The sequence below is a fragment of the Anser anser genome (genome assembly GCF_964211835.1).
Source record: "Anser anser genome assembly, chromosome: 11".
Classification (NCBI taxonomy): Eukaryota; Metazoa; Chordata; class Aves; order Anseriformes; family Anatidae; genus Anser; species Anser anser.
In genome coordinates, this window is record NC_139732.1 from 2,412,933 (window position 1) to 2,438,167 (window position 25,235).

The following is a 25,235-nucleotide window of genomic DNA, read 5'->3' on the forward strand; positions in this document are numbered from 1 at the left end:
TGGACTCACTGCAGTGCAGCCCAAGTGGTGCCAGTGCACTATCTGGACTCACTGCAGTGCAGCCCCTTAGGTGCCACTGCACTCTCTGTACTCACTGCAGTGCATTCCCAGTGGTGCCAGTGCACTCTCTGGACGCCTTGCATTGAATCCCCGGTAGTGCCAGTGCACTCTCTGGACTCACTGCACTAAATCCCCAGTGGTGCCAGTGCACTCTCTGGACTCACTGAACTGAATCCCCAGTGATGCCAGTGCACTCTCTGGACTCACTGTACTGCATCCCCAGTGTTGCCTGTGAAGTCTCTGGACTCACTGCAGTGCATCCCCACTGGTGCCAGAGAACTCTCTGGACTCACCGCAGTGCATCCCCAGTGGTGCCAGTGCACTCTCTGGACTCACTGTACTGCTCTAGCCGCGGCAGCCGCTCCAGCCGCGTTAGCCCCTCCAGCCTCGACAGCCGCTCCAGCCGCTCCAGCCGCGTCATCCGCGGCAGCCGGTCCAGCCGCGGCAGCCGCTCCATCCGCGGCATACTCGGCAGCCGCTCCAGCCTCTCCAGCTTCGGCAGCCGCTCCAACCGCGGCAGGCGCTCCAGCCGCGGCAGCCGCGGCAGCCGCTCCAGCCGCGGCAGCCGCTCCAGCCGCGGCAGCCGCTCCAGCCGCGGCAGCCGCTCCACTCGGTAGCGGCTTTCGCGGCTGCCGCGGCTGGAGCGGCTGCCGCGGCTGCCGCGGCTGGAGCGGCTGCGGCGGCTGGAGCGTCTAGAGCGTCTGCCGCGGCTGGAGGGGCTACCGCGGCTGGAGCGGCTGAGGCGGCTGGAGCGGATGCCGCGGCTGGAGCAGTGCAGTGAGTCCAGAGAGTCAACTGGCACCACTGAGGATGCAGTACAGTGAGTCCAGAGAGTGCACTGGCACCACAGGGGATGCACTGCAGTTACTCCAGAGAGTGCACTGGAACCACTGGGGATGCAGTTCAGTGAGTCCAGAGAGTGCACTGGCACCACCAGGGATTCAGATACATTCTCACTGCAGTGAGATCCCCAGTAGTGCCAGTGCACTCTCTGGACTCAGTGCACTGCATCCCCATTGCTGACAGAGCCTTCTCTGGACTCAGTGCACTGCATCCCCAGTGTTGCCAGTTCACTCTCTGGACTCACTGCAGTGCATCCCCAGAAGTGCCAGGGGCTCTCTGGACTCATTGCACTGCATCACCAGTGGTACCAGTGCACTCTCTGGACTCACTGCAGTGCATCCCCAGTGGTGCCAGTGCACTCTCTGGACTCACTGCACTGCATCCCCAGTGGTGCCAGTGCACTCTCTGGACTCACTGAAGTGTATCCCCAGTGGACCCAGTGCTCTCTGTGGACTCATTGCACTGCATCAACAGTGGTGCCAGTGCACTCTCTCGACTCACTGCACTGCATCCCCAGTGGTGACAGAGCACTCTCTGGACTCACTGCAGTGCATCCCCAGTGGTGCCAGTGCACTCTCTGGACTCACTGCACTGCATCCCAGTGGTGCCACTGCACTCTCTGAAAACACCGGGGTGCAACCGCAGCGGTGCCAGTTCACTCTCTGCACTCACGGCAGTGCATCCCCAGTGGTGCCAGTGCACTCTCTGGACTCACTGCAGTGCATTCCCAGTGGTGCCAGTGCACTCTCTGGACTCACTGCACAGCATCCCCAGTGGTGCCAGTGCACTCTCTGGACTCACTGCAGTGCATCCCCAGTGGTGCCAGGGCACTCTCTGCAGACAATGCAGTGCATCCCCGAAGGTGACAGTGCACTCTCTGGACTCACTGTACTGCTCGAGCCGCGGCAACCGCTCCAGCCGCGGTAGCCACTCCAGCCTCGGCAGCCGCTCTAGCCGCTCCATCCGCGGCAGACGCGGCAGCCGCTCCAGCCGTGGCAGCCGCTCCACTCGGTAGCGGCTTTAGCGGCTGCCGCGGCTGGAGCGGCTGCCGCGGATGCCGAGGCTGGAGCGGATGCCGCGGCTGGAGCGGCTGCCGCGGCTGGAGCGTCTAGATCAACTGCCGCGGCTGGAGGGGCTACCGCGGCAGGAGCGGCTGAGGCGGCTGGAGCGGATGCCGCGGCTGGAGCAGTGCAGTGAGTCCAGAGAGTCAACTGGCACCACTGGGGATGCAGTACAGTGAGTCCAGAGAGTGCACTGGCACCACTGGGGATGCACTGCAGTGAGTCCAGAGAGTGCACTGGCACCTTGGGGATGCAGTGCAGTCAGTCCAGAGAGTGCACTGGCACCACTGGGGATGCACTGCAGTGAGTCCACAGAGTGCACTGGCACCACTGGTGATGCAGTGCAGTGAGTCCAGAGAGTGCACTGGCACCACTGGGGATGCAGTGCAGTGAGTCCAGAGAGTGCACTGGCACCACTGGGGTTGCACTGCAGTGAGTCCAGAGAGTGCACTGGCACCACTGGTGATACAGTGCAATGAGTCCAGAGAGCCACTGGCACCACTGGGGATGCACTGCTGTGAGACCAGAGAGTGCACTGGCACCACAGGGGATGCACTGCAGTGAGTCCAGAGAGTGCACTGGCACCACTGGGGATGCAGTGCAATGAGACCAGAGAGTGCACTGGCACCACTGGGGATGCAGTGCAGTGAGTGCAGAGAGTGCACTGGCACCAACTGGAGCTGCACTGCTGTGTGTCCTGAGATTGCACTGACACCACTGGGGATGCACTGCAGTGAGTCAAGAGATTTCACAGGCACCAATGGGGATGCAGTACAGTGAGTCCAGAGAGTACACTGGCACTACTGGGGATTCAGTTCAGTGAGTCCAGAGAGTGAACTGACACCATTGGGGACGTAGTGCAGTGAGTCCAGAGAGTGCACTGGCACCTCTGGGGATGCACCCCGGTGACTCCAGAGAGTGCACTGGCAGCACTGGGGATGCACCCCGGCAAGTCCAGAGAGTGCACTGTCACCATGGGGATGCAGTGCAGTGAGTCCAGAGAGTGCACTGGCACCACTGGGGATGCAGTGCACTGAGTCCAGAGAGTGCACTGGTACCACTGGGGATGAACTGCAGTGAGTCCAGAGAGTGCACTGGCACCACTGGGGATGCACTGCAGTGAGACCAGAGGTTGCAGTGGCACCACTGGGGATGCAGTGCAGTGAGTCCAGAGAGTGCACTGGCACCACTGGGGATGGACTGCAGTGAGTCCAGAGAGTGCACTGGCACCACTGGGGATGGACTGCAGTGAGTCCAGAGAGCCACTGGCACCACTGGGGATGCAGTGCAGTGAGTCCTGAGAGTGCGATGGCACCACAGGGGATGCACTGCAGTGAGTCCAGAGAGTGCACTGGCACCTCTGGGGATGCAGTGCAGTGAGACCAGAGAGTGCACTGGCACCACTGGGGATGCAGTGCAGTGAGTGCAGAGAGTGCACTGGCACCAACTGCAGCTGCACTACTGTGAGTCCTGAGATTCCATTGACACACCTGGGGATGCACTGCAGTGAGTCAAGAGATTTCACAGGCACCAATGGGGATGCAGTACAGTGAGTCCAGAGAGTACACTGGCACTACTGGGGATTCAGTTCAGTGAGTCCAGAGAGTGAACTGGCACCATTGGGGACGTAGTGCATTGAGTCCAGAGAGTGCACTGGCACCACTGGGGATGCACTGCAGTGAGTCCAGAGAGTGCACTGGCACCACTGCGGATGCACCCCGGTGAGTCCAGAGAGTGCACTGGCACCACTGGGGATGCACTGCAGTGAGTAAAGAGAATGCACTGGCACCACTGGGGATGCAGTGCAGTGAGTCCAGAGAGTGCACTGGTACGATTGGGGATGCACTGCAATGAGTCCAGAGAGTGCACTGGCACCACTGGGGATGCACTGCAGTGAGTCCAGAGAGTGCACTGGCACCACTGCGGATGCAATGCAGTGAGTCCAGAGAGTGCACTGGCACCACTGGGGATGCACCCCGGCAAGTCCAGAGAGTGCACTGGCACCACTGGGGATGCAGCGCACTGAGTCCAGAGAGTGCACTGGCACCACTGGGGATGCAGTGCAGTAAGTCTAGAGAGTGCACTGGCACCACTGGGGATGCACCCCGGTGAGTCCAGAGAGTGCACTGGCGCCACTGGGGATGCACTGCAGTGAGTCCAGGGAGTGCACTGACACCACTGGGGATGCACTGCAGTGAGTCCAGAGAGTGCACTGGCACCACTGGGGATGCAGTGCCGTGAGTCCAGAGAGTGCACTGGCACCACTGGGGATGCACTCCAGTGAGTCCAGAGAGTGCACTGGCACCACTGGGGATGCACTGCAGTGAGTCCAGATGTTAGCCTAGCAACCACATATTCACCAAGTGATTATATGAAGGTGCTTTATTGAGCGCAGGAAGCCGGGGCAGGTGCCCAAATCTGGCTTCAAGTCCCGTTACTTCCCAGCCGTTATTTATACATACAATATTGCGTCAGGTATACATATTCATTACAGGTTGCAAGAGCAGCCTCGCTTTTCATTCTAATTAGCTCCCCTCCCCTTTGCACATGCGTGGCGCACTCTGGTGGTCGTCCAGGTGGTCGTCCAGATGAAGTAAGGAGTCTTCCTCTCCGCTCAACTTTTCACCTTTCTTACTCGACGCATGCTCCCTCCGCTTCTTGGTTCTGCTTCAACTCATTTCATCATTTCCAGGCCCTTATCCAAGGTCAGGTTGTACCTGTTCCCTCCCAAGGTTCCCCTTCAATGATTCTTTTGATTGTTCAATGTACTCCCTAAGTATCCAGTATACATAGATTAATTGATAATGTAAGTACATTTGGCAATGCTTAATTATACTGTAGGTCCCATTACCTAAGAGACATTAGTAAAACATCCATTCGATTCTCCCCAACACTAACACAGAGACTGCACTGGCACCACTGGGGATGCACCCCGCAAGTCCAGAGAGTGCACTGGCACCACTGGGGATGCACCCTGGTGAGTCCAGAGAGTGCACTGGCACCACTGGGGATGCAGTGCAGTGAGCCCAGAGAGTGCACTGGCACCACTGGGGATGCACTGCCGTGAGTCCAGAGAGTGCACTGGCACCACTGGGGATGCAGCGCAGTGACTCCTGAGAGTGCACTGGCACCACTGGGGATGCACTGCAGTGAGTCCAGAGAGTGCACTGGCACCACAGGTGTTGCAGTGCAGTGAGTCCAGAGACTGCACTGGCACCACTGGGGATGCAGTACAGTGAGTGCAGAGAGTGCATTGGCACCACTGGGGATGCACTGCAATGAGTCCAGAGAGTGCACTGGCACCAATGGCAACGCAGAGCAGTGAGTCCAGAGAGTGCCTTGGCACCACAGGGGATGCAGTGCAGTGAGTCCAGAGAGTGCACTAGCACCACTGGGGATGCACTGCAGTGAGTCCAGAGAGTGCACTGGCACCACTGGGGATGCAGTGCAGTGAGTCCAGAGAGTTCACTGGCAGCACTGGGGATGTAGTGCAGTGAGTCCACAGAGGACACTGGCACCAATGGGGATGCAGTGCACTGAGTCCAGAGAGTGCCCTGGCACCACTGGGAATGCAGTGAGTCCAGAGAGTGCACTGGCACCACTGGGGATGCAGTGCAGTGAGTCCAGAGAGTGCACTGGCACCACTGGGGATGCACCCCGGCAAGTCCAGAGAGTGCACTGGCACCACTGGGGATGCAGTGCAGTGAGTCCAGAGAGTGCACTGGCAGCACTGGGGATGCAGTGCAGTGAGTCCAGAGAGTGCACTGGCACCACTGGGGATGCACTGCCGTGAGTCCAGAGACTGCACTGGCACCACTGGGGATGCACTGCAGTGAGTCCAGAGAGTGCACTGGCACCACTGGGGATGCAGTGCAGTGAGTCCAGAGAGTGCACTGGCACCTCTGGGGATGCAGTGCAGTGAGTCCAGAGAGTGCACTGGCACCACTGGGGATGCAGTGCAGTGAGTCCAGAGAGTGCACTGGCACCACTGGGGATGGACTGCAGTGAGTCCAGAGAGTGCACTGGCACCACTGGGGATGCAGTGCAGTGAGTCCAGAGAGTGCACTGGCACCAGTGGGGATGCACTGCAGTGAGTAAAGAGAATGCACTGGCACCATTGGGGTTGCACTGCAGTGAGTCCAGAGAGTGCACTGGCACCTCTGGGATACAGTGCAGTGAGTCCAGAGAGTGCACTGGCACCACTGGGGATGCAGTGCAGTGAGTCCAGAGAGTGCACTGGCACCACTGGGGATGCACTCCAGTGAGTCCAGAGAGTGCACTGGCACCACTGGGATGCAGTGCAGTGAGTCCAGAGAGTGCACTGGCACCACTGGGGATGCACTGCAGTGAGTCCAGAGAGTGCACTGGCACCACTGGGATGCAGTGCACTGAGTCCACAGAGTGCACTGGCACCACAGGGGATACACTGCAGTGAGTGCAGAGAGTGCACTGGCACCGCTGCGGTTGCACCCCGGAGTTTTCAGAGAGTGCACTGGCACCACTGGGGATGCAGTGCAGTGAGTCCAGAGAGTGCACTGGCACCACTAGGGATGCAGTGCAGTGAGTCCAGAGAGTGCACTGGCACCAATGGGGATGCAGTGCAGTGAGTCCAGAGAGTGCACTGGCACCTTGGGGATGCCTTGCAGTGAGTCCAGAGAGTGCACTGGCACCACTGGGGATGCAGTGCAGTGAGTCCACAGAGTGCACTGGCACCACTGGTGGTGCAGTGCAGTGAGTCCAGAGAGTGCAGTGGCACCATTGGGGATGCAGTGCAGTGAGTCCAGAGAGTGCACTGGCACCACTGGTGATGCAGTGCAGTGGGTCCAGAGAGTGCACTGGCACCACTGTGGATGCAGTGCAGTGAGTCCAGAGAGTGCACTGGCAACACTGGTGATGCAGTGCAATGAGTTCAGAGAGCCACTGGCACCACTGGGGATGCACTGCAGTGAGTCCAGAGAGTGAACTGGCACCACTGGGGATGCAGTGCACTGAGTCCAGAGAGGGCACTGGCACCACTGGGGATGCAGTGCAGTGAGTCCTGAGAGTGCAATGGCACCACAGGGGATGCACTGCAGTGAGTCCAGAGAGTGCACTGGCACCACTGGGGATGCAATGCAGTGAGTCCAGAGAGTGCACTGGCACCACTGGGGATGCAGTGCAGTGAGTCCAGAGAGTGCACTGGCACCACTGGGGATGCAGTACAGTGAGTCCAGAGAGTGCACTGGCACCACTGGGGATTGAGTTCCGTGAGTCCAGAGAGTGAACTGGCACCACTGGGGATGTAGTGCAGTGAGTCCAGAGAGTGCACTGGCACCTCTGGGGATGCACCCCGGTGATCCAGAGAGCGCACTGGCACCACTGGGGATGCACCCCGGCAAGTCCAGAGAGTGCACTGGCACCACTGGGGATGAAGTGCAGTGAGTCCAGAGAGTGCACTGGCACCACTGGGGATGCACTGCAGTGAGTCCAGAGAGTGCACTGGCACCACTGGGGATGCAGTGCAGTGAGTCCAGAGAGTGCACTGGTACCACTGGGGATGCACTGCAGTGAGTCCAGAGAGTGCACTGGTACGATTGGGGATGCACTGCAATGAGTCCAGAGAGTGCACTGGCACCACTGGGGATGCACTGCAGTGAGTCCAGAGAGTGCACTGGCACCACTGCGGATGCAATGCAGTGAGTCCAGAGAGTGCACTGGCACCACTGGGGATGCACTGCAGTGAGTCCAGAGAGTGCACTGGCACCACTGGGGATGCACTGCAGTGAGTCCAGAGAGTGCACTGGCACCACTGGGGATGCACCCCGGTGAGTCCAAAGAGTGCACTGGCACCACTGGGGATGCACTGCAGTGAGTCCAGGGAGTGCACTGGCACCACTGGGGATGCACTGCAGTGAGTCCAGGGAGTGCACTGGCACCACTGGGGATGCACTGCAGTGAGTCCAGAGAGTGCACTGGCACCACTGGGGATGCACTGCAGTGACTCCAGAGAGTGCACTGGCACCACTGGGGATGCACTGCAGTGAGTCCAGATGTTAGCCTAGCAACCACATAATCACCAAGTGATTATATGAAGGTGCTTTATTCAGCGCTGGAAGCCGGGGCAGGTGCCCAAATCTGGCTTCAAGTCCCGTTACTTCCCAGCCGTTATTTATACATACAATATTGCGTCAGGTATACATATTCATTACAGGTTGCAACAGCAGCCTCGCTTTTCATTCTAATTAGCTCCCCTCCCCTTTGCACATGCGTGGCGCACTCTGGTGGTCGTCCAGGTGGTCGTCCAGATGAAGTACGGAGTCTTCCTCTCCGCTAAACTTTTCACCTTTCTTACTCGACGCATGCTCCCTCCGCTTCTTGGTTCTGCTTCAACTCATTTCATCATTTCCAGGCCCTTATCCAAGGTCAGGTTGTACCTGTTCCCTCCCAAGGTTCCCCTTCAATGATTCTTTTGATTGTTCAATGTACTCCCTAAGTATCCAGTATACATAGATTAATTGATAATGTAAGTACATTTGGCAATGCTTAATTATACTGTAGGTCCCATTACCTAAGAGACATTAGTAAAACATCCATTCGATTCTCCCCAACACTAACACAGAGACTGCACTGGCACCACTGGGGATGCACCCCGGCAAGTCCAGAGAGTGCACTGGCACCACTGGGGATGCAGTGCAGTGAGTCCAGAGAGTGCACTGGCACCACTGGGGATGCAGTGCAGTGAGTCCAGAGAGTGCACTGGCACCACTGGGGATGCACTGCCGTGAGTCCACAGAGTGCACTGGCACCACTGGGGATGCACTGCAGTGAGTCCAGAGAGTGCACTGGCACCACTGGGGATGCAGTGCAGTGAGTCAAGAGAGTGCACTGGCACCACTGGGGATGCACTGCAGTGAGTCCAGAGAGTGCACTGGCACCACTGGGGATGCAGTGCAGTGAGTCCAGAGAGTGCACTGGCACCACTGGGGATGCAGTGCCGTGAGTCCAGAGAGTGCATTGGCACCACTGGGGATGCAGTGCCGTGAGTCCAGAGAGTGCATTGGCACCACTGGAGATGCACTGCAATGAGTCCAGAGAGTGCACTGGCACCAATGGCAACGCAGAGCAGTGAGTCCAGAGAGTGCCTTGGCACCACAGGGGATGCAGTGCAGTGAGTCCAGAGAGTGCACTAGCACCACTGGGGATGCACTGCAGTGAGTCCAGAGAGTGCACTGGCACCACTGGGGATGCAGTGCAGTGAGTCCAGAGAGTACACTGGCACCACTGGGGATGTAGTGCAGTGAGTCCACAGAGGGCACTGGCACCAATGGGGATGCAGTGCAGTGAGTCCAGAGAGTACAGTGGCACCACTGGGGATGCAGTGCAGTGAGTCCAAAGAGTGCACTGGCACCATTGGGGATGCACTGCAGTGAGTCCAGAGAGTGCACTGGCACCACTGGGGATGCACCCCGGCAAGTCCAGAGAGTGAACTGGCACCACTGGGGATGCAGCGCACTGAGTCCAGAGAGTGCACTGGCACCACTGGGGATGCACTGCAGTGAGTCCAGAGAGTGCACTGGCACCACTGGGGATGCACCCCGGTGAGTCCAGAGAGTGCACTGGCACCACTGGGGATGCACTGCAGTGAGTCCAGGGAGTGCACTGGCACCACTGGGGATGCACTGCAGTGAGTCCAGAGAGTGCACTGGCACCACTGGGGATGCTCTGCAGTGAGTCCAGAGAGTGGACTGGCACCACTGGGGATGCACTGCAGTGAGTCCAGATGTTAGCCTAGCAACCACATAATCACCAAGTGATTATATGAAGGTGCTTTATTCAGCGCTGGAAGCCGGGGCAGGTGCCCAAATCTGGCTTCAAGTCCCGTTACTTCCCAGCCGTTATTTATACATACAATATTGCGTCAGGTATACGTATTCATTACAGGTTGCAACAGCAGCCTCGCTTTTCATTCTAATTAGCTCCCCTCCCCTTTGCACATGCGTGGCGCACTCTGGTGGTCGTCCAGGTGGTCGTCCAGATGAAGTAAGGAGTCTTCCTCTCCGCTAAACTTTTCACCTTTCTTACTCGACGCATGCTCCCTCCGCTTCTTGGTTCTGCTTCAACTCATTTCATCATTTCCAGGCCCTTATCCAAGGTCAGGTTGTACCTGTTCCCTCCCAAGGTTCCCCTTCAATGATTCTTTTGATTGTTCAATGTACTCCCTAAGTATCCAGTATGCATAGATTAATTGATAATGTAAGTACATTTGGCAATGCTTAATTATACTGTAGGTCCCATTACCTAAGAGACATTAGTAAAACATCCATTCGATTCTCCCCAACACTAACACAGAGACTGCACTGGCACCACTGGGGATGCACTGCAGTGAGTCCAGAGAGTGCACTGGCACCACTGGGGATGCAGTGCAGTGAGTCAAGAGAGTGCACTGGCACCACTGGGGATGCACTGCAGTGAGTCCAGAGAGTGCACTGGCACCACTGGGGATGCAGTGCAGTGAGTCCAGAGAGTGCACTGGCACCACTGGGGATGCAGTGCCGTGAGTCCAGAGAGTGCATTGGCACCACTGGGGATGCAGTGCCGTGAGTCCAGAGAGTGCATTGGCACCACTGGAGATGCACTGCAATGAGTCCAGAGAGTGCACTGGCACCAATGGCAACGCAGAGCAGTGAGTCCAGAGAGTGCCTTGGCACCACAGGGGATGCAGTGCAGTGTGTCCAGAGAGTGCACTAGCACCACTGGGGATGCACTGCAGTGAGTCCAGAGAGTGCACTGGCACCACTGGGGATGCAGTGCAGTGAGTCCAGAGAGTACACTGGCACCACTGGGGATGTAGTGCAGTGAGTCCACAGAGGGCACTGGCACCAATGGGGATGCAGTGCAGTGAGTCCAGAGAGTACAGTGGCACCACTGGGGATGCAGTGCAGTGAGTCCAAAGAGTGCACTGGCACCATTGGGGATGCACTGCAGTGAGTCCAGAGAGTGCACTGGCACCACTGGGGATGCACCCCGGCAAGTCCAGAGAGTGAACTGGCACCACTGGGGATGCAGCGCACTGAGTCCAGAGAGTGCACTGGCACCACTGGGGATGCACTGCAGTGAGTCCAGAGAGTGCACTGGCACCACTGGGGATGCACCCCGGTGAGTCCAGAGAGTGCACTGGCACCACTGGGGATGCACTGCAGTGAGTCCAGGGAGTGCACTGGCACCACTGGGGATGCACTGCAGTGAGTCCAGAGAGTGCACTGGCACCACTGGGGATGCTCTGCAGTGAGTCCAGAGAGTGGACTGGCACCACTGGGGATGCACTGCAGTGAGTCCAGATGTTAGCCTAGCAACCACATAATCACCAAGTGATTATATGAAGGTGCTTTATTCAGCGCTGGAAGCCGGGGCAGGTGCCCAAATCTGGCTTCAAGTCCCGTTACTTCCCAGCCGTTATTTATACATACAATATTGCGTCAGGTATACGTATTCATTACAGGTTGCAACAGCAGCCTCGCTTTTCATTCTAATTAGCTCCCCTCCCCTTTGCACATGCATGGCGCACTCTGGTGGTCGTCCAGGTGGTCGTCCAGATGAAGTAAGGAGTCTTCCTCTCCGCTAAACTTTTCACCTTTCTTACTCGACGCATGCTCCCTCCGCTTCTTGGTTCTGCTTCAACTCATTTCATCATTTCCAGGCCCTTATCCAAGGTCAGGTTGTACCTGTTCCCTCCCAAGGTTCCCCTTCAATGATTCTTTTGATTGTTCAATGTACTCCCTAAGTATCCAGTATACATAGATTAATTGATAATGTAAGTACATTTGGCAATGCTTAATTATACTGTAGGTCCCATTACCTAAGAGACATTAGTAAAACATCCATTCGATTCTCCCCAACACTAACACAGAGACTGCACTGGCACCACTGGGGATGCACCCCGGCAAGTCCAGAGAGTGCACTGGCACCACTGGGGATGCAGTGCAGTGAGTCCAGAGAGTGCACTGGCACCACTGGGGATGCACTGCCGTGAGTCCAGAGAGTGCACTGGCACCACTGGGGATGCAGTGCAGTGAGTCCAGAGAGTGCACTGGCACCACTGGGGATGCAGTACAGTGAGTCCAGAGAGTGCACTGGCACCACTGGGGATTGAGTTCCGTGAGTCCAGAGAGTGAACTGGCACCACTGGGGATGTAGTGCAGTGAGTCCAGAGAGTGCACTGGCACCTCTGGGGATGCACCCCGGTGATCCAGAGAGCGCACTGGCACCACTGGGGATGCACCCCGGCAAGTCCAGAGAGTGCACTGGCACCACTGGGGATGAAGTGCAGTGAGTCCAGAGAGTGCACTGGCACCACTGGGGATGCACTGCAGTGAGTCCAGAGAGTGCACTGGCACCACTGGGGATGCAGTGCAGTGAGTCCAGAGAGTGCACTGGTACCACTGGGGATGCACTGCAGTGAGTCCAGAGAGTGCACTGGTACGATTGGGGATGCACTGCAATGAGTCCAGAGAGTGCACTGGCACCACTGGGGATGCACTGCAGTGAGTCCAGAGAGTGCACTGGCACCACTGCGGATGCAATGCAGTGAGTCCAGAGAGTGCACTGGCACCACTGGGGATGCACTGCAGTGAGTCCAGAGAGTGCACTGGCACCACTGGGGATGCACTGCAGTGAGTCCAGAGAGTGCACTGGCACCACTGGGGATGCACCCCGGTGAGTCCAGAGAGTGCACTGGCACCACTGGGGATGCACTGCAGTGAGTCCAGGGAGTGCACTGGCACCACTGGGGATGCACTGCAGTGAGTCCAGGGAGTGCACTGGCACCACTGGGGATGCACTGCAGTGAGTCCAGAGAGTGCACTGGCACCACTGGGGATGCACTGCAGTGAGTCCAGAGAGTGCACTGGCACCACTGGGGATGCACTGCAGTGAGTCCAGATGTTAGCCTAGCAACCACATAATCACCAAGTGATTATATGAAGGTGCTTTATTCAGCGCTGGAAGCCGGGGCAGGTGCCCAAATCTGGCTTCAAGTCCCGTTACTTCCCAGCCGTTATTTATACATACAATATTGCGTCAGGTATACATATTCATTACAGGTTGCAACAGCAGCCTCGCTTTTCATTCTAATTAGCTCCCCTCCCCTTTGCACATGCGTGGCGCACTCTGGTGGTCGTCCAGGTGGTCGTCCAGATGAAGTACGGAGTCTTCCTCTCCGCTAAACTTTTCACCTTTCTTACTCGACGCATGCTCCCTCCGCTTCTTGGTTCTGCTTCAACTCATTTCATCATTTCCAGGCCCTTATCCAAGGTCAGGTTGTACCTGTTCCCTCCCAAGGTTCCCCTTCAATGATTCTTTTGATTGTTCAATGTACTCCCTAAGTATCCAGTATACATAGATTAATTGATAATGTAAGTACATTTGGCAATGCTTAATTATACTGTAGGTCCCATTACCTAAGAGACATTAGTAAAACATCCATTCGATTCTCCCCAACACTAACACAGAGACTGCACTGGCACCACTGGGGATGCACCCCGGCAAGTCCAGAGAGTGCACTGGCACCACTGGGGATGCAGTGCAGTGAGTCCAGAGAGTGCACTGGCACCACTGGGGATGCAGTGCAGTGAGTCCAGAGAGTGCACTGGCACCACTGGGGATGCACTGCCGTGAGTCCACAGAGTGCACTGGCACCACTGGGGATGCACTGCAGTGAGTCCAGAGAGTGCACTGGCACCACTGGGGATGCAGTGCAGTGAGTCAAGAGAGTGCACTGGCACCACTGGGGATGCACTGCAGTGAGTCCAGAGAGTGCACTGGCACCACTGGGGATGCAGTGCAGTGAGTCCAGAGAGTGCACTGGCACCACTGGGGATGCAGTGCCGTGAGTCCAGAGAGTGCATTGGCACCACTGGGGATGCAGTGCCGTGAGTCCAGAGAGTGCATTGGCACCACTGGAGATGCACTGCAATGAGTCCAGAGAGTGCACTGGCACCAATGGCAACGCAGAGCAGTGAGTCCAGAGAGTGCCTTGGCACCACAGGGGATGCAGTGCAGTGAGTCCAGAGAGTGCACTAGCACCACTGGGGATGCACTGCAGTGAGTCCAGAGAGTGCACTGGCACCACTGGGGATGCAGTGCAGTGAGTCCAGAGAGTACACTGGCACCACTGGGGATGTAGTGCAGTGAGTCCACAGAGGGCACTGGCACCAATGGGGATGCAGTGCAGTGAGTCCAGAGAGTACAGTGGCACCACTGGGGATGCAGTGCAGTGAGTCCAAAGAGTGCACTGGCACCATTGGGGATGCACTGCAGTGAGTCCAGAGAGTGCACTGGCACCACTGGGGATGCAGTGCTGTGAGTCCAGGGAGTGCACTGGAACCACTGGGGATGTAGTGCAGGGAGTCCACAGAGGGCACTGGCACCACTGGGGATGCACTGCAGTGAGTCCAGAGAGTGGACTGGCACCACTGGGGATGCACTGCAGTGAGTCCAGATGTTAGCCTAGCAACCACATAATCACCAAGTGATTATATGAAGGTGCTTTATTCAGCGCTGGAAGCCGGGGCAGGTGCCCAAATCTGGCTTCAAGTCCCGTTACTTCCCAGCCGTTATTTATACATACAATATTGCGTCAGGTATACGTATTCATTACAGGTTGCAACAGCAGCCTCGCTTTTCATTCTAATTAGCTCCCCTCCCCTTTGCACATGCGTGGCGCACTCTGGTGGTCGTCCAGGTGGTCGTCCAGATGAAGTAAGGAGTCTTCCTCTCCGCTAAACTTTTCACCTTTCTTACTCGACGCATGCTCCCTCCGCTTCTTGGTTCTGCTTCAACTCATTTCATCATTTCCAGGCCCTTATCCAAGGTCAGGTTGTACCTGTTCCCTCCCAAGGTTCCCCTTCAATGATTCTTTTGATTGTTCAATGTACTCCCTAAGTATCCAGTATACATAGATTAATTGATAATGTAAGTACATTTGGCAATGCTTAATTATACTGTAGGTCCCATTACCTAAGAGACATTAGTAAAACATCCATTCGATTCTCCCCAACACTAACACAGAGACTGCACTGGCACCACTGGGGATGCACCCCGGCAAGTCCAGAGAGTGCACTGGCACCACTGGGGATGCAGTGCAGTGAGTCCAGAGAGTGCACTGGCACCACTGGGGATGCACTGCCGTGAGTCCAGAGAGTGCACTGGCACCACTGGGGATGCACTGCAGTGAGTCCAGAGAGTGCACTGGCACCACTGGGGATGCAGTGCAGTGAGTCCAGAGAGTGGACTGGCACCACTGGGGATGCACTGCAGTGAGTCCAGATGTTAGCCTAGCAACCACATAATCACCAAGTGATTATATGAAGGTGCTTTATTCAGCGCTGGAAGCCGGGGCAGGTGCCCAAATCTGGCTTCAAGTCCCGTTACTTCCCAGCCGTTATTTATACATACAATATTGCGTCAGGTATACGTATTCATTACAGGTTGCAACAGCAGCCTCGCTTTTCATTCTAATTAGCTCCCCTCCCCTTTGCACATGCGTGGCGCACTCTGGTGGTCGTCCAGGTGGTCGTCCAGATGAAGTAAGGAGTCTTCCTCTCCGCTAAACTTTTCACCTTTCTTACTCGACGCATGCTCCCTCCGCTTCTTGGTTCTGCTTCAACTCATTTCATCATTTCCAGGCCCTTATCCAAGGTCAGGTTGTACCTGTTCCCTCCCAAGGTTCCCCTTCAATGATTCTTTTGATTGTTCAATGTACTCCCTAAGTATCCAGTATACATAGATTAATTGATAATGTAAGTACATTTGGCAATGCTTAATTATACTGTAGGTCCCATTACCTAAGAGACATTAGTAAAACATCCATTCGATTCTCCCCAACACTAACACAGAGACTGCACTGGCACCACTGGGGATGCACCCCGGCAAGTCCAGAGAGTGCACTGGCACCACTGGGGATGCAGTGCAGTGAGTCCAGAGAGTGCACTGGCACCACTGGGGATGCACTGCCGTGAGTCCAGAGAGTGCACTGGCACCACTGGGGATGCAGTGCAGTGAGTCCAGAGAGTGCACTGGCACCACTGGGGATGCAGTGCAGTGAGTCCAGAGAGTGCACTGGCACCACTGGGGAAGCAGTGCAGTGAGTCAAGAGAGTGCACTGGAACCACTGGGGATGCAGCGCAGTGACTCCTGAGAGTGCACTGGCACCACTGGGGATGCACTGCAGTGAGTCCAGAGAGTGCACTGGCACCACTGGGGATGCAGTGCCGTGAGTCCAGAGAGTGCATTGGCACCACTGGGGATGCACTGCAATGAGTCCAGAGAGTGCACTGGCACCAATGGCAACGCAGAGCAGTGAGTCCAGAGAGTGCCTTGGCACCACAGGGGATGCAGTGCAGTGAGTCCAGAGAGTGCACTAGCACCACTGGGGATGCACTGCAGTGAGTCCAGAGAGTGCACTGGCACCACTGGGGATGCAGTGCTGTGAGTCCAGAGAGTTCACTGGAACCACTGGGGATGCACTGCCGTGAGTCCAGAGATTGCACTGGCACCACTGGGGATGCACTGCAGTGAGTCCAGAGAGTGGACTGGCACCACTGGGGATGCACTGCAGTGAGTCCAGATGTTAGCCTAGCAACCACATAATCACCAAGTGATTATATGAAGGTGCTTTATTCAGCGCTGGAAGCCGGGGCAGGTGCCCAAATCTGGCTTCAAGTCCCGTTACTTCCCAGCCGTTATTTATACATACAATATTGCGTCAGGTATACGTATTCATTACAGGTTGCAACAGCAGCCTCGCTTTTCATTCTAATTAGCTCCCCTCCCCTTTGCACATGCGTGGCGCACTCTGGTGGTCGTCCAGGTGGTCGTCCAGATGAAGTAAGGAGTCTTCCTCTCCGCTAAACTTTTCACCTTTCTTACTCGACGCATGCTCCCTCCGCTTCTTGGTTCTGCTTCAACTCATTTCATCATTTCCAGGCCCTTATCCAAGGTCAGGTTGTACCTGTTCCCTCCCAAGGTTCCCCTTCAATGATTCTTTTGATTGTTCAATGTACTCCCTAAGTATCCAGTATACATAGATTAATTGATAATATAAGTACATTTGGCAATGCTTAATTATACTGTAGGTCCCATTACCTAAGAGACATTAGTAAAACATCCATTCGATTCTCCCCAACACTAACACAGAGACTGCACTGGCACCACTGGGGATGCACCCCGGCAAGTCCAGAGAGTCCACTGGCACCACTGGGGATGCAGTGCAGTGAGTCCAGAGAGTGCACTGGCACCACTGGGGATGCAGTGCAGTGAGTCCAGAGAGTGCACTGGCACCACTGGGGATGCAGTGCAGTGAGTCCAGAGAGTTCACTGGCACCACTGGGGATGTAGTGCAGTGAGTCCACAGAGGGCACTGGCACCAATGGGGATGCAGTGCAGTGAGTCCAGAGAGTACAGTGGCCCCACTGGGGATGCAGTGTAGTGGGTCCAAAGAGTGCACTGGCACCATTGGGGATGCACTGCAGTGAGTCCAGAGACTTCACAGGCACCACTGGGGATGCACTGCAGTGAGTCCAGAGAGTGCCCTGGCACCACTGGGAATGCAGTGAGTCCAGAGAGTGCACTGGCACCACTGGGGATGCAGTGCAGTGAGTCCAGAGAGTGCAATGGCACCACTGGGGATGCACCCCGGCAAGTCCAGAGAGTGCACTGGCACCACTGGGGATGCAGTGCAGTGAGTCCAGAGAGTGCACTGGCACCACTGGGGATGCAGTGTAGTGAGTCCAGAGAGTGCACTGGCACCACTGGGGATGCACTGCCGTGAGTCCAGAGATTGCACTGGCACCACTGGGGATGCACTGCAGTGAGTCCAGAGAGTGCACTGGCACCACTGGGGATGCAGTGCAGTGAGTCCAGAGAGTGCACTGGCACCACTGGGGATGCAGTGCAGTGAGTAAAGAGAGTGCACTGGCACCACTGGGGATGCACTGCCGTGAGTCCAGAGAGTGCACTGGCACCACTGGGGATGGACTGCAGTGAGTCCAGAGAGTGCACTGGCACCACTGGGGATGCAGTGCAGTGAGTCCAGAGAGTGCACTGGCACCAGTGGGGATGCACTGCAGTGAGTAAAGAGAATGCACTGGCACCATTGGGGTTGCACTGCAGTGAGTCCAGAGAGTGCACTGGCACCACTGGGATGCAGTGCAGTGAGTCCAGAGAGTGCACTGGCACCACTGGGGATGCAGTGCAGTGAGTCCAGAGAGTTTACTGGCACCACTGGGGATGCACTCCAGTGAGTTCAGAGAGTGCACTGGCACCACTGGGATGCAGTGCAGTGAGTCCAGAGAGTGCACTGGCACCACTGGGGATGCACTGCAATGAGTCCAGAGAGTGCACTGGCACCAATGGCAACGCAGAGCAGTGAGTCCAGAGAGTGCCTTGGCACCAAAGGGGATGCAGTGCAGTGAATCCAGAGAGTGCACTAGCACCACTGGGGATGCACTGCAGTGAGTCCAGAGAGTGCACTGGCACCACTGGGGATGCAGTGCAGTGAGTCCAGAGAGTTCACTGGAACCACTGGGGATGTAGTGCAGTGAGTCCACAGAGGGCACTGGCACCAATGGGGATGCAGTGCAGTGAGTCCAGAGAGTACAGTGGCACCACTGGGGATGCAGTGCAGTGAGTCCAAAGAGTGCATGGGCACCATTGGGGATGCACTGCAGTGAGTCCAGAGAGTGCACTGGCACCACTGGGGATGCACTGCAGTGAGTCCAGAGAGTGCACTGGCACCACTGGGAATGCAGTGAGTCCAGAGAGTGCACTGGCACCACTGGGGATGCAGTGCAGTGAGTCCAGAGAGTGCACTGGCACCACTGGGGATGCACCCCGGCAAGTCCAGAGAGTGCACTGGCACCACTGGGGATGCAGTGCAGTGAGTCCAGAGAGTGCACTGGCACCACTGGGGATGCAGTGCAGTGAGTCCAGAGAGTGCACTGGCACCACTGGGGATGCACTGCCGTGAGTCCAGAGATTGCACAGGCACCACTGGGAATGCACTGCAGTGAGTCCAGAGAGTGCACTGGCACCACTGGGGATGCAGTGCAGTGAGTCCAGAGCGTGCACTGGTACCACTGGGGATGCAGTGCAGTGAGTCCAGAGAGTGCACTGGCACCACTGGGGATGCAGTGCAGTGAGTAAAGAGAGTGCACTGGCACCACTGGGGATGCAGTGCAGTGAGTCCAGAGAGTGCACTGGCACCACTGGGGATGGACTGCAGTGAGTCCAGAGAGTGCACTGGCACCACTGGGGATGCAGTGCAGTGAGTCCAGAGAGTGCACTGGCACCAGTGGGGATGCACTGCAGTGAGTAAAGAGAATGCACTGGCACCATTGGGGTTGCACTGCAGTGAGTCCAGAGAGTGCACTGGCACCACTGGGATGCAGTGCAGTGAGTCCAGAGAGTGCACTGGCACCACTGGGGATGCAGTGCAGTGAGTCCAGAGAGTGCACTGGCACCACTGGGGATGCACTCCAGTGAGTCCAGAGAGTGCACTGACACCACTGGGATGCAGTGCAGTGAGTCCAGAGAGTGCACTGGCACCACTGGGGATGCACTGCAGTGAGTCCAGAGAGTGCACTGGCACCACTGGGATGCAGTGCACTGAGTCCACAGAGTGCACTGGCACCACAGGGGATACACTGCAGTGAGTCCAGAGAGTGCACTGGCACAACTGGGGATGCACTGCCGTGAGTGCAGAGAGTGCACTTTCACCGCTGCGGTTGCACCCCGGTGTTTTCAGAGAGTGCACTGGCACCACTGGGGATGCAGTGCAGTGAGTCCAGAGAGTGCACTGGCACAACTGGGGATGCTGTGCAGTGAGTCCAGAGAGTGCACTGGAACCACTGGGGATGCAGTGCAGTGAGTCCAGAGAGTGCACTGGCACCTTGGGGATGCAGTGCAGTGAGTCCAGAGAGTGCACTGGCCCCACTGGGGATGCAGTGCAGTGAGTCCACAGAGTGCACTGGCACCACTGGTGATGCAGTGCAGTGAGTCCAGAGAGTGCACTGGCACCACTGGGGATGCAGTGCACTGAGTCCAGAGAGTGCAGTGGCACCATTGGGGATGCAGTGCAGTGAGTCCAGAGAGTGCACTGGCACCACTGGGGATGCAGCGCAGTGACTCCTGAGAGTGCACTGGCACCACTGTGGATGCACTGCAGTGAGTCCAGAGAGTGCACTGGAACCACTGGTGATGCAGTGCAATGAGTCCAGAGAGCCACTGGCACCACTGGGGATGCACTGCAGTGAGTCCAGAGAGTGCACTGGCACCACTGGGGATGCAGTGCACTGAGTCCAGAGAGGGCACTGTCAGCAATGGGGATGCAGTGCAGTGAGTCCAGAGAGTGCACTGGCACCACTGGGGATGCAGTGCAGTGAGTCCTGAGAGTGCAATGGCACCACAGGGGATGCACTGCAGTGAGTCCAGAGAGTGCACTGGCACCACTGGGGATGCAATGCAGTGAGTCCAGAGAGTGCACTGGCACCACTGGGGATGCAGTGCAGTGAGTCCAGAGAGTGCACTGGCACCAACTGGAGCTGCACTGCTGTGAGTCCTGAGATTGCACTGGCACCACTGGGGATGCACTGCAGTGAGTCCAGAGACTTCACAGGCACCACTGGGGATGCAGTACAGTGAGTCCAGAGAGTGCACTGGCACCACTGGGGATTGAGTTCCGTGAGTCCAGAGAGTGAACAGGCACCACTGGGGATGTAGTGCAGTGAGTCCAGAGAGTGCACTGGCACCTCTGGGGATGCACCCCGGCAAGTCCAGAGAGTGCACTGGCAGCACTGGGGATGAAGTGCAGTGAGTCCAGAGAGTGCACTGGCACCACTGGGGATGCAGTGCAGTGAGTCCAGAGAGTGCAGTGGCATCACTGGGGATGCAGCGCAGTGACTCCTGAGAGTGCACTGGCACCACTGGGGATGCACTGCAGTGAGTCCAGAGAGTGCACTGGCACCACTGGGGATGCAGTGCCGTGAGTCCAGAGAGTGCATTGGCACCACTGGGGATGCACTGCAATGAGTCCAGAGAGTGCACTGGCACCACTGGGGATGCAGTGCAGTGAGTCCAGAGAGTGCAGTGGCATCACTGGGGATGCAATGCGGTGAGTCCAGAGAGTGCACTGGAACCACTGGGGATGCAGCGCAGTGACTCCTGAGAGTGCACTGGCACCACTGGGGATGCACTGCAGTGAGTCCAGAGAGTGCACTGGCACCACTGGGGATGCAGTGCCGTGAGTCCAGAGAGTGCATTGGCACCACTGGGGATGCACTGCAATGAGTCCAGAGAGTGCACTGGCACCAATGGCAACGCAGAGCAGTGAGTCCAGAGAGTGCCTTGGCACCACAGGGGATGCAGTGCAGTGAGTCCAGAGAGTGCACTGGCACCACTGGGGCTGCAATGCAGTGAGTCCAGAGAGTGCACTGGCGCTACTGGGGATGCAGTGCAGTGAGTCCAGAGAGTGCACTGGCACATCTGGGGATGCACTGCAGTGAGTCTAGAGAGTGCACTGTCTCCACATGGTGATGCAGCGCAATGACTACAGAGAGTGCACTGGCACCACTGGGGATGAAGTGCAGTGAGTCCAGAGAGTGCACTGGCAACAGTGGTAATGCATTGCAGTGGGTCCACAGAGTGCACTGGCACCACTGGGAATGCACTGCAGTGACTATAGAGAGTGCACTGGCACCACTGGTGTTGCAGTGCAGTGAGTCCAGAGAGTTCACTGGCACCACTGGGGATGCAGTACAGTGAGTGCAGAGAGTGCACTGGCACCACTGGGGATGCAGTGCAGTGATGCCAGAGAGTGCAGTGACACCACTGTTGATGCAGTGCAATGAGTCCAGAGAGTGCAGTGGCACCACTGGGGATGCAGTTCAGTGAGTCCAGAGAGTGCACTGGCACCACTGGGGATGCAGTGCATTGAGTCTAGAGAGTGCACTGGCACCACTGGGAATGCAGTACAGTGAGTCCAGTGAGTGCACTAGCACAACTGGGGATGCAGTCCAGTGAGTCCAGAGAGTGCACTGGCACCAGTGGGGATGCAGTGCAGTGAGTCCAGAGAGTGCACAGACACCACTGGGGATGCACTGCAGGGAGTCCACAGACTGCACTGGCACCACTGTGGATGCAGTACAGTGAGTCCAGAGAGTGCACTGGCACCACTGGGGATGCAGTGCAGTGAGTCCAGAGAGTGCAGTGGCACGACTGGGGATGCAGTGCAGTGAGTCCAGAGAGTGCACTGGCACCACTGGGGATGCAGTGCAGTGAGTCCAGAGAGTGCACTGGCACCACTGGGGATGCACTGCAGTGAGTAGAGAGAGTGCACTGGCACCACTGGAGATGCACTGTAGTGAGTGCAGAGAGTACAACTGGCACCACTGGGGATGCAGTGCAGTGAGTCCAGAGAGTGCACTAGCACCACTGGGGATGCAGTGCAGTTAGTCCAGAGAGTGCACTGGCACCACTGGGGATGCACTGCAGTGAGTCCAGAGAGTGCACTTGCACCACTGGGGATGCACTGCAGTGAGTCCAGAGATTGCACTGGCACCAACGGGGATTCACTGCAGTGAGTCCAGAGAGTGCACTGGCACCACTGGCGATGCAGTGCCGTGAGTCCAGAGAGTGCACTGGCACCACTGGGGATGCACTGCAGTGAGTCCAGAGAGTGCACTGGCACCACTGGGGATGCACTGCAGTGAGTCCAGAGAGTGCACTGGCACCACCGGGGATTCACTGCAGAGTGTCCAGAGAGTGCACTGGCACCACTGGGGATGCAGTGCCGTGAGTCCAGAGACTTCACAGGCACCACTGGGGATGCAGTACAGTGAGTCCAGAGAGTGCACTGGCACCACTGGGATTGAGTTCCGTGAGTCCAGAGAGTGAACAGGCACCACTGGGGATGTAGTGCAGTGAGTCCAGAGAGTGCACTGGCACCTCTGGGGATGCACCCCGGTGACTCCAGAGAGTGCACTGGCACCACTGGGGATGCACCCCGGCAAGTACAGAGAGTGCACTGGCACCACTGGGGATGAAGTGCAGTGAGTCCAGAGAGTGCACTGGCACCACTGGGGATGCAGTGCAGTGAGTCCAGAGAGTGCAGTGGCATCACTGGGGATGCAATGCAGTAAGTCCAGAGAGTGCACTGGAACCACTGGGGATGCAGCGCAGTGACTCCTGAGAGTGCACTGGCACCACTGGGGATGCACTGCAGTGAGTCCAGAGAGTGCACTGGCACCACTGGGGATGCAGTGCCGTGAGTCCAGAGAGTGCATTGGCACCACTGGGGATGCACTGCAATGAGTCCAGAGAGTGCACTGGCACCAATGGCAACGCAGAGCAGTGAGTCCAGAGAGTGCCTTGGCACCACAGGGGATGCAGTGCAGTGAGTCCAGAGAGTGCACTGGCACCACTGGGGCTGCACTGCAGTGAGTCCAGAGAGTGCACTGGCACTACTGGGGATGCAGTGCAGTGAGTCCAGAGAGTGCACTGGCACATCTGGGGATGCACTGCAGTGAGTCTAGAGAGTGCACTGTCTCCACTGGGGATGCAGCGCAATGACTACAGAGAGTGCACTGGCACCACTGGGGATGAAGTGCAGTGAGTCCAGAGAGTGCACTGGCAACAGTGGGGATGCATTGCAGTGGGTCCACAGAGTGCACTGGCACCACTGGGAATGCACTGCAGTGACTATAGAGAGTGCACTGGCACCACTGGTGTTGCAGTGCAGTGAGTCCAGAGAGTGCACTGGCACCACTGGGGATGCAGTACAGTGAGTGCAGAGAGTGCACTGGCACCACTGGGGATGCAGTGCAGTGATGCCAGAGAGTGCACTGGCACCACTGGAGATGCACTGGAGTGAGTGAAGAGACTGCACTGTCACCACTGGGGATGCACTGCAGTGAGTCCAGAGAGTGCACAGGCTCCACTGGGGATGCAGTGCACTGAGTCCATGGAGTACACTGGCACCACTGGGGTTGCACTGCAGTGAGTCCAGAGAGTGCACTGGCACCACTGGGGATGCACTGCAGTGAGTAGAGAGAGTGCACTGGCACCACTGGAGATGCACTGTAGTGAGTGCAGAGAGTGCACTGGCACCACTGGGGATGCAATGCAGTGACTCCAGAGACTGCACAGGCACCACTGGGGATGCAGTGCAGTGAGTTCAGAGAGTACAACTGGCACCACTGGGGATGCAGTGCAGTGAGTCCAGAGAGTGCACTGGCACCACTGGGGATGCAGTGCAGTTAGTCCAGAGAGTGCCCTGGCACCACTGGGGATGCACTGCAGTGAGTCCAGAGAGTGCACTGGCACCACTGGGGATGCACTGCAGTGAGTCCAGAGATTGCACTGGCACCAACGGGGATTCACTGCAGTGAGTCCAGAGAGTGCACTGGCACCACTGGGGATGCAGTGCCGTGAGTCCAGAGAGTGCACTGGCACCACTGGGGATGCACTCCAGTGAGTCCAGAGAGTGCACTGGCACCACCGGGGATTCACTGCAGAGTGTCCAGAGAGTGCACTGGCACCACTGGGGATGCACTGCAGTGAGTCCAGAGAGTGCACTGGCAGCACTGGGGTTGCACTGCAGTGAGTCCTGAGAGTGCACTGGCACCACTGGGACGCAGTGCAGTGAGACCACAGAGTGCAGAGGCTCCACAGGGGATACAGTGCAGTGAGTCCAGAGATTCAACTGGCACCACAGGGGATGCAGTGCAGTGAGTCCAGAGACTGCACTGTCACCGCTGGGGATGCACTGCAGTGATCCAGAGAGTGCACTGGCACCACTGGGGATGCACTGCAGTGAGTCCAGAGAGTGCACTGGCACCACTGGAGATGCACTGCAGTGAGTGCAGAGACTGCACTTGCACCACTGGGGATGCAGTGCAGTGAGTCCAGAGACTGCACTGGCACCACTGGGGATGCAGCGCAGTGAGTCCAGAGAGTGCACTGGCACCACTGGTGATTCAATGCAGTGAGTCCAGAGACTGCACAGACTCCTCTGGGGATGCAGTGCAACGAGTCCATGGAGTACACTGGCACCACTGGGGTTGCACTGCAGTGAGTCCAGAGAGTGCACTGGCACCACTGGAGATGCAGTGCAGTGAGTCCAGAGAGTGCACTGGCACCACTGGGGATGCAGTGCAGTGAGTCCAGAGAGTGCACTGGCACCACTGGGGATGCAGTGCAGTGAGTCCAGAGAGTTCACTGGCACCACTGGGGATGTAGTGC

General features: G+C 57.1%; 1 protein-coding gene across 1 annotated transcript in view; it reads right to left on the reverse strand.

The window, feature by feature from the left end:
- Positions 1–3,422: 3,422 nt before the first annotated feature.
- The window catches only part of LOC310905337 (uncharacterized protein), a gene marked incomplete at both ends in the record, with an annotated part of 85,923 nt that continues 64,110 nt past the window's right edge, over positions 3,423–25,235 (reverse strand). The window contains one exon of the mRNA XM_083851510.1: positions 3,423–3,454. Coding sequence (XP_083707636.1) covers positions 3,423–3,454 — 32 coding nt within the window. The remainder of the gene's footprint in view (positions 3,455–25,235) is intronic.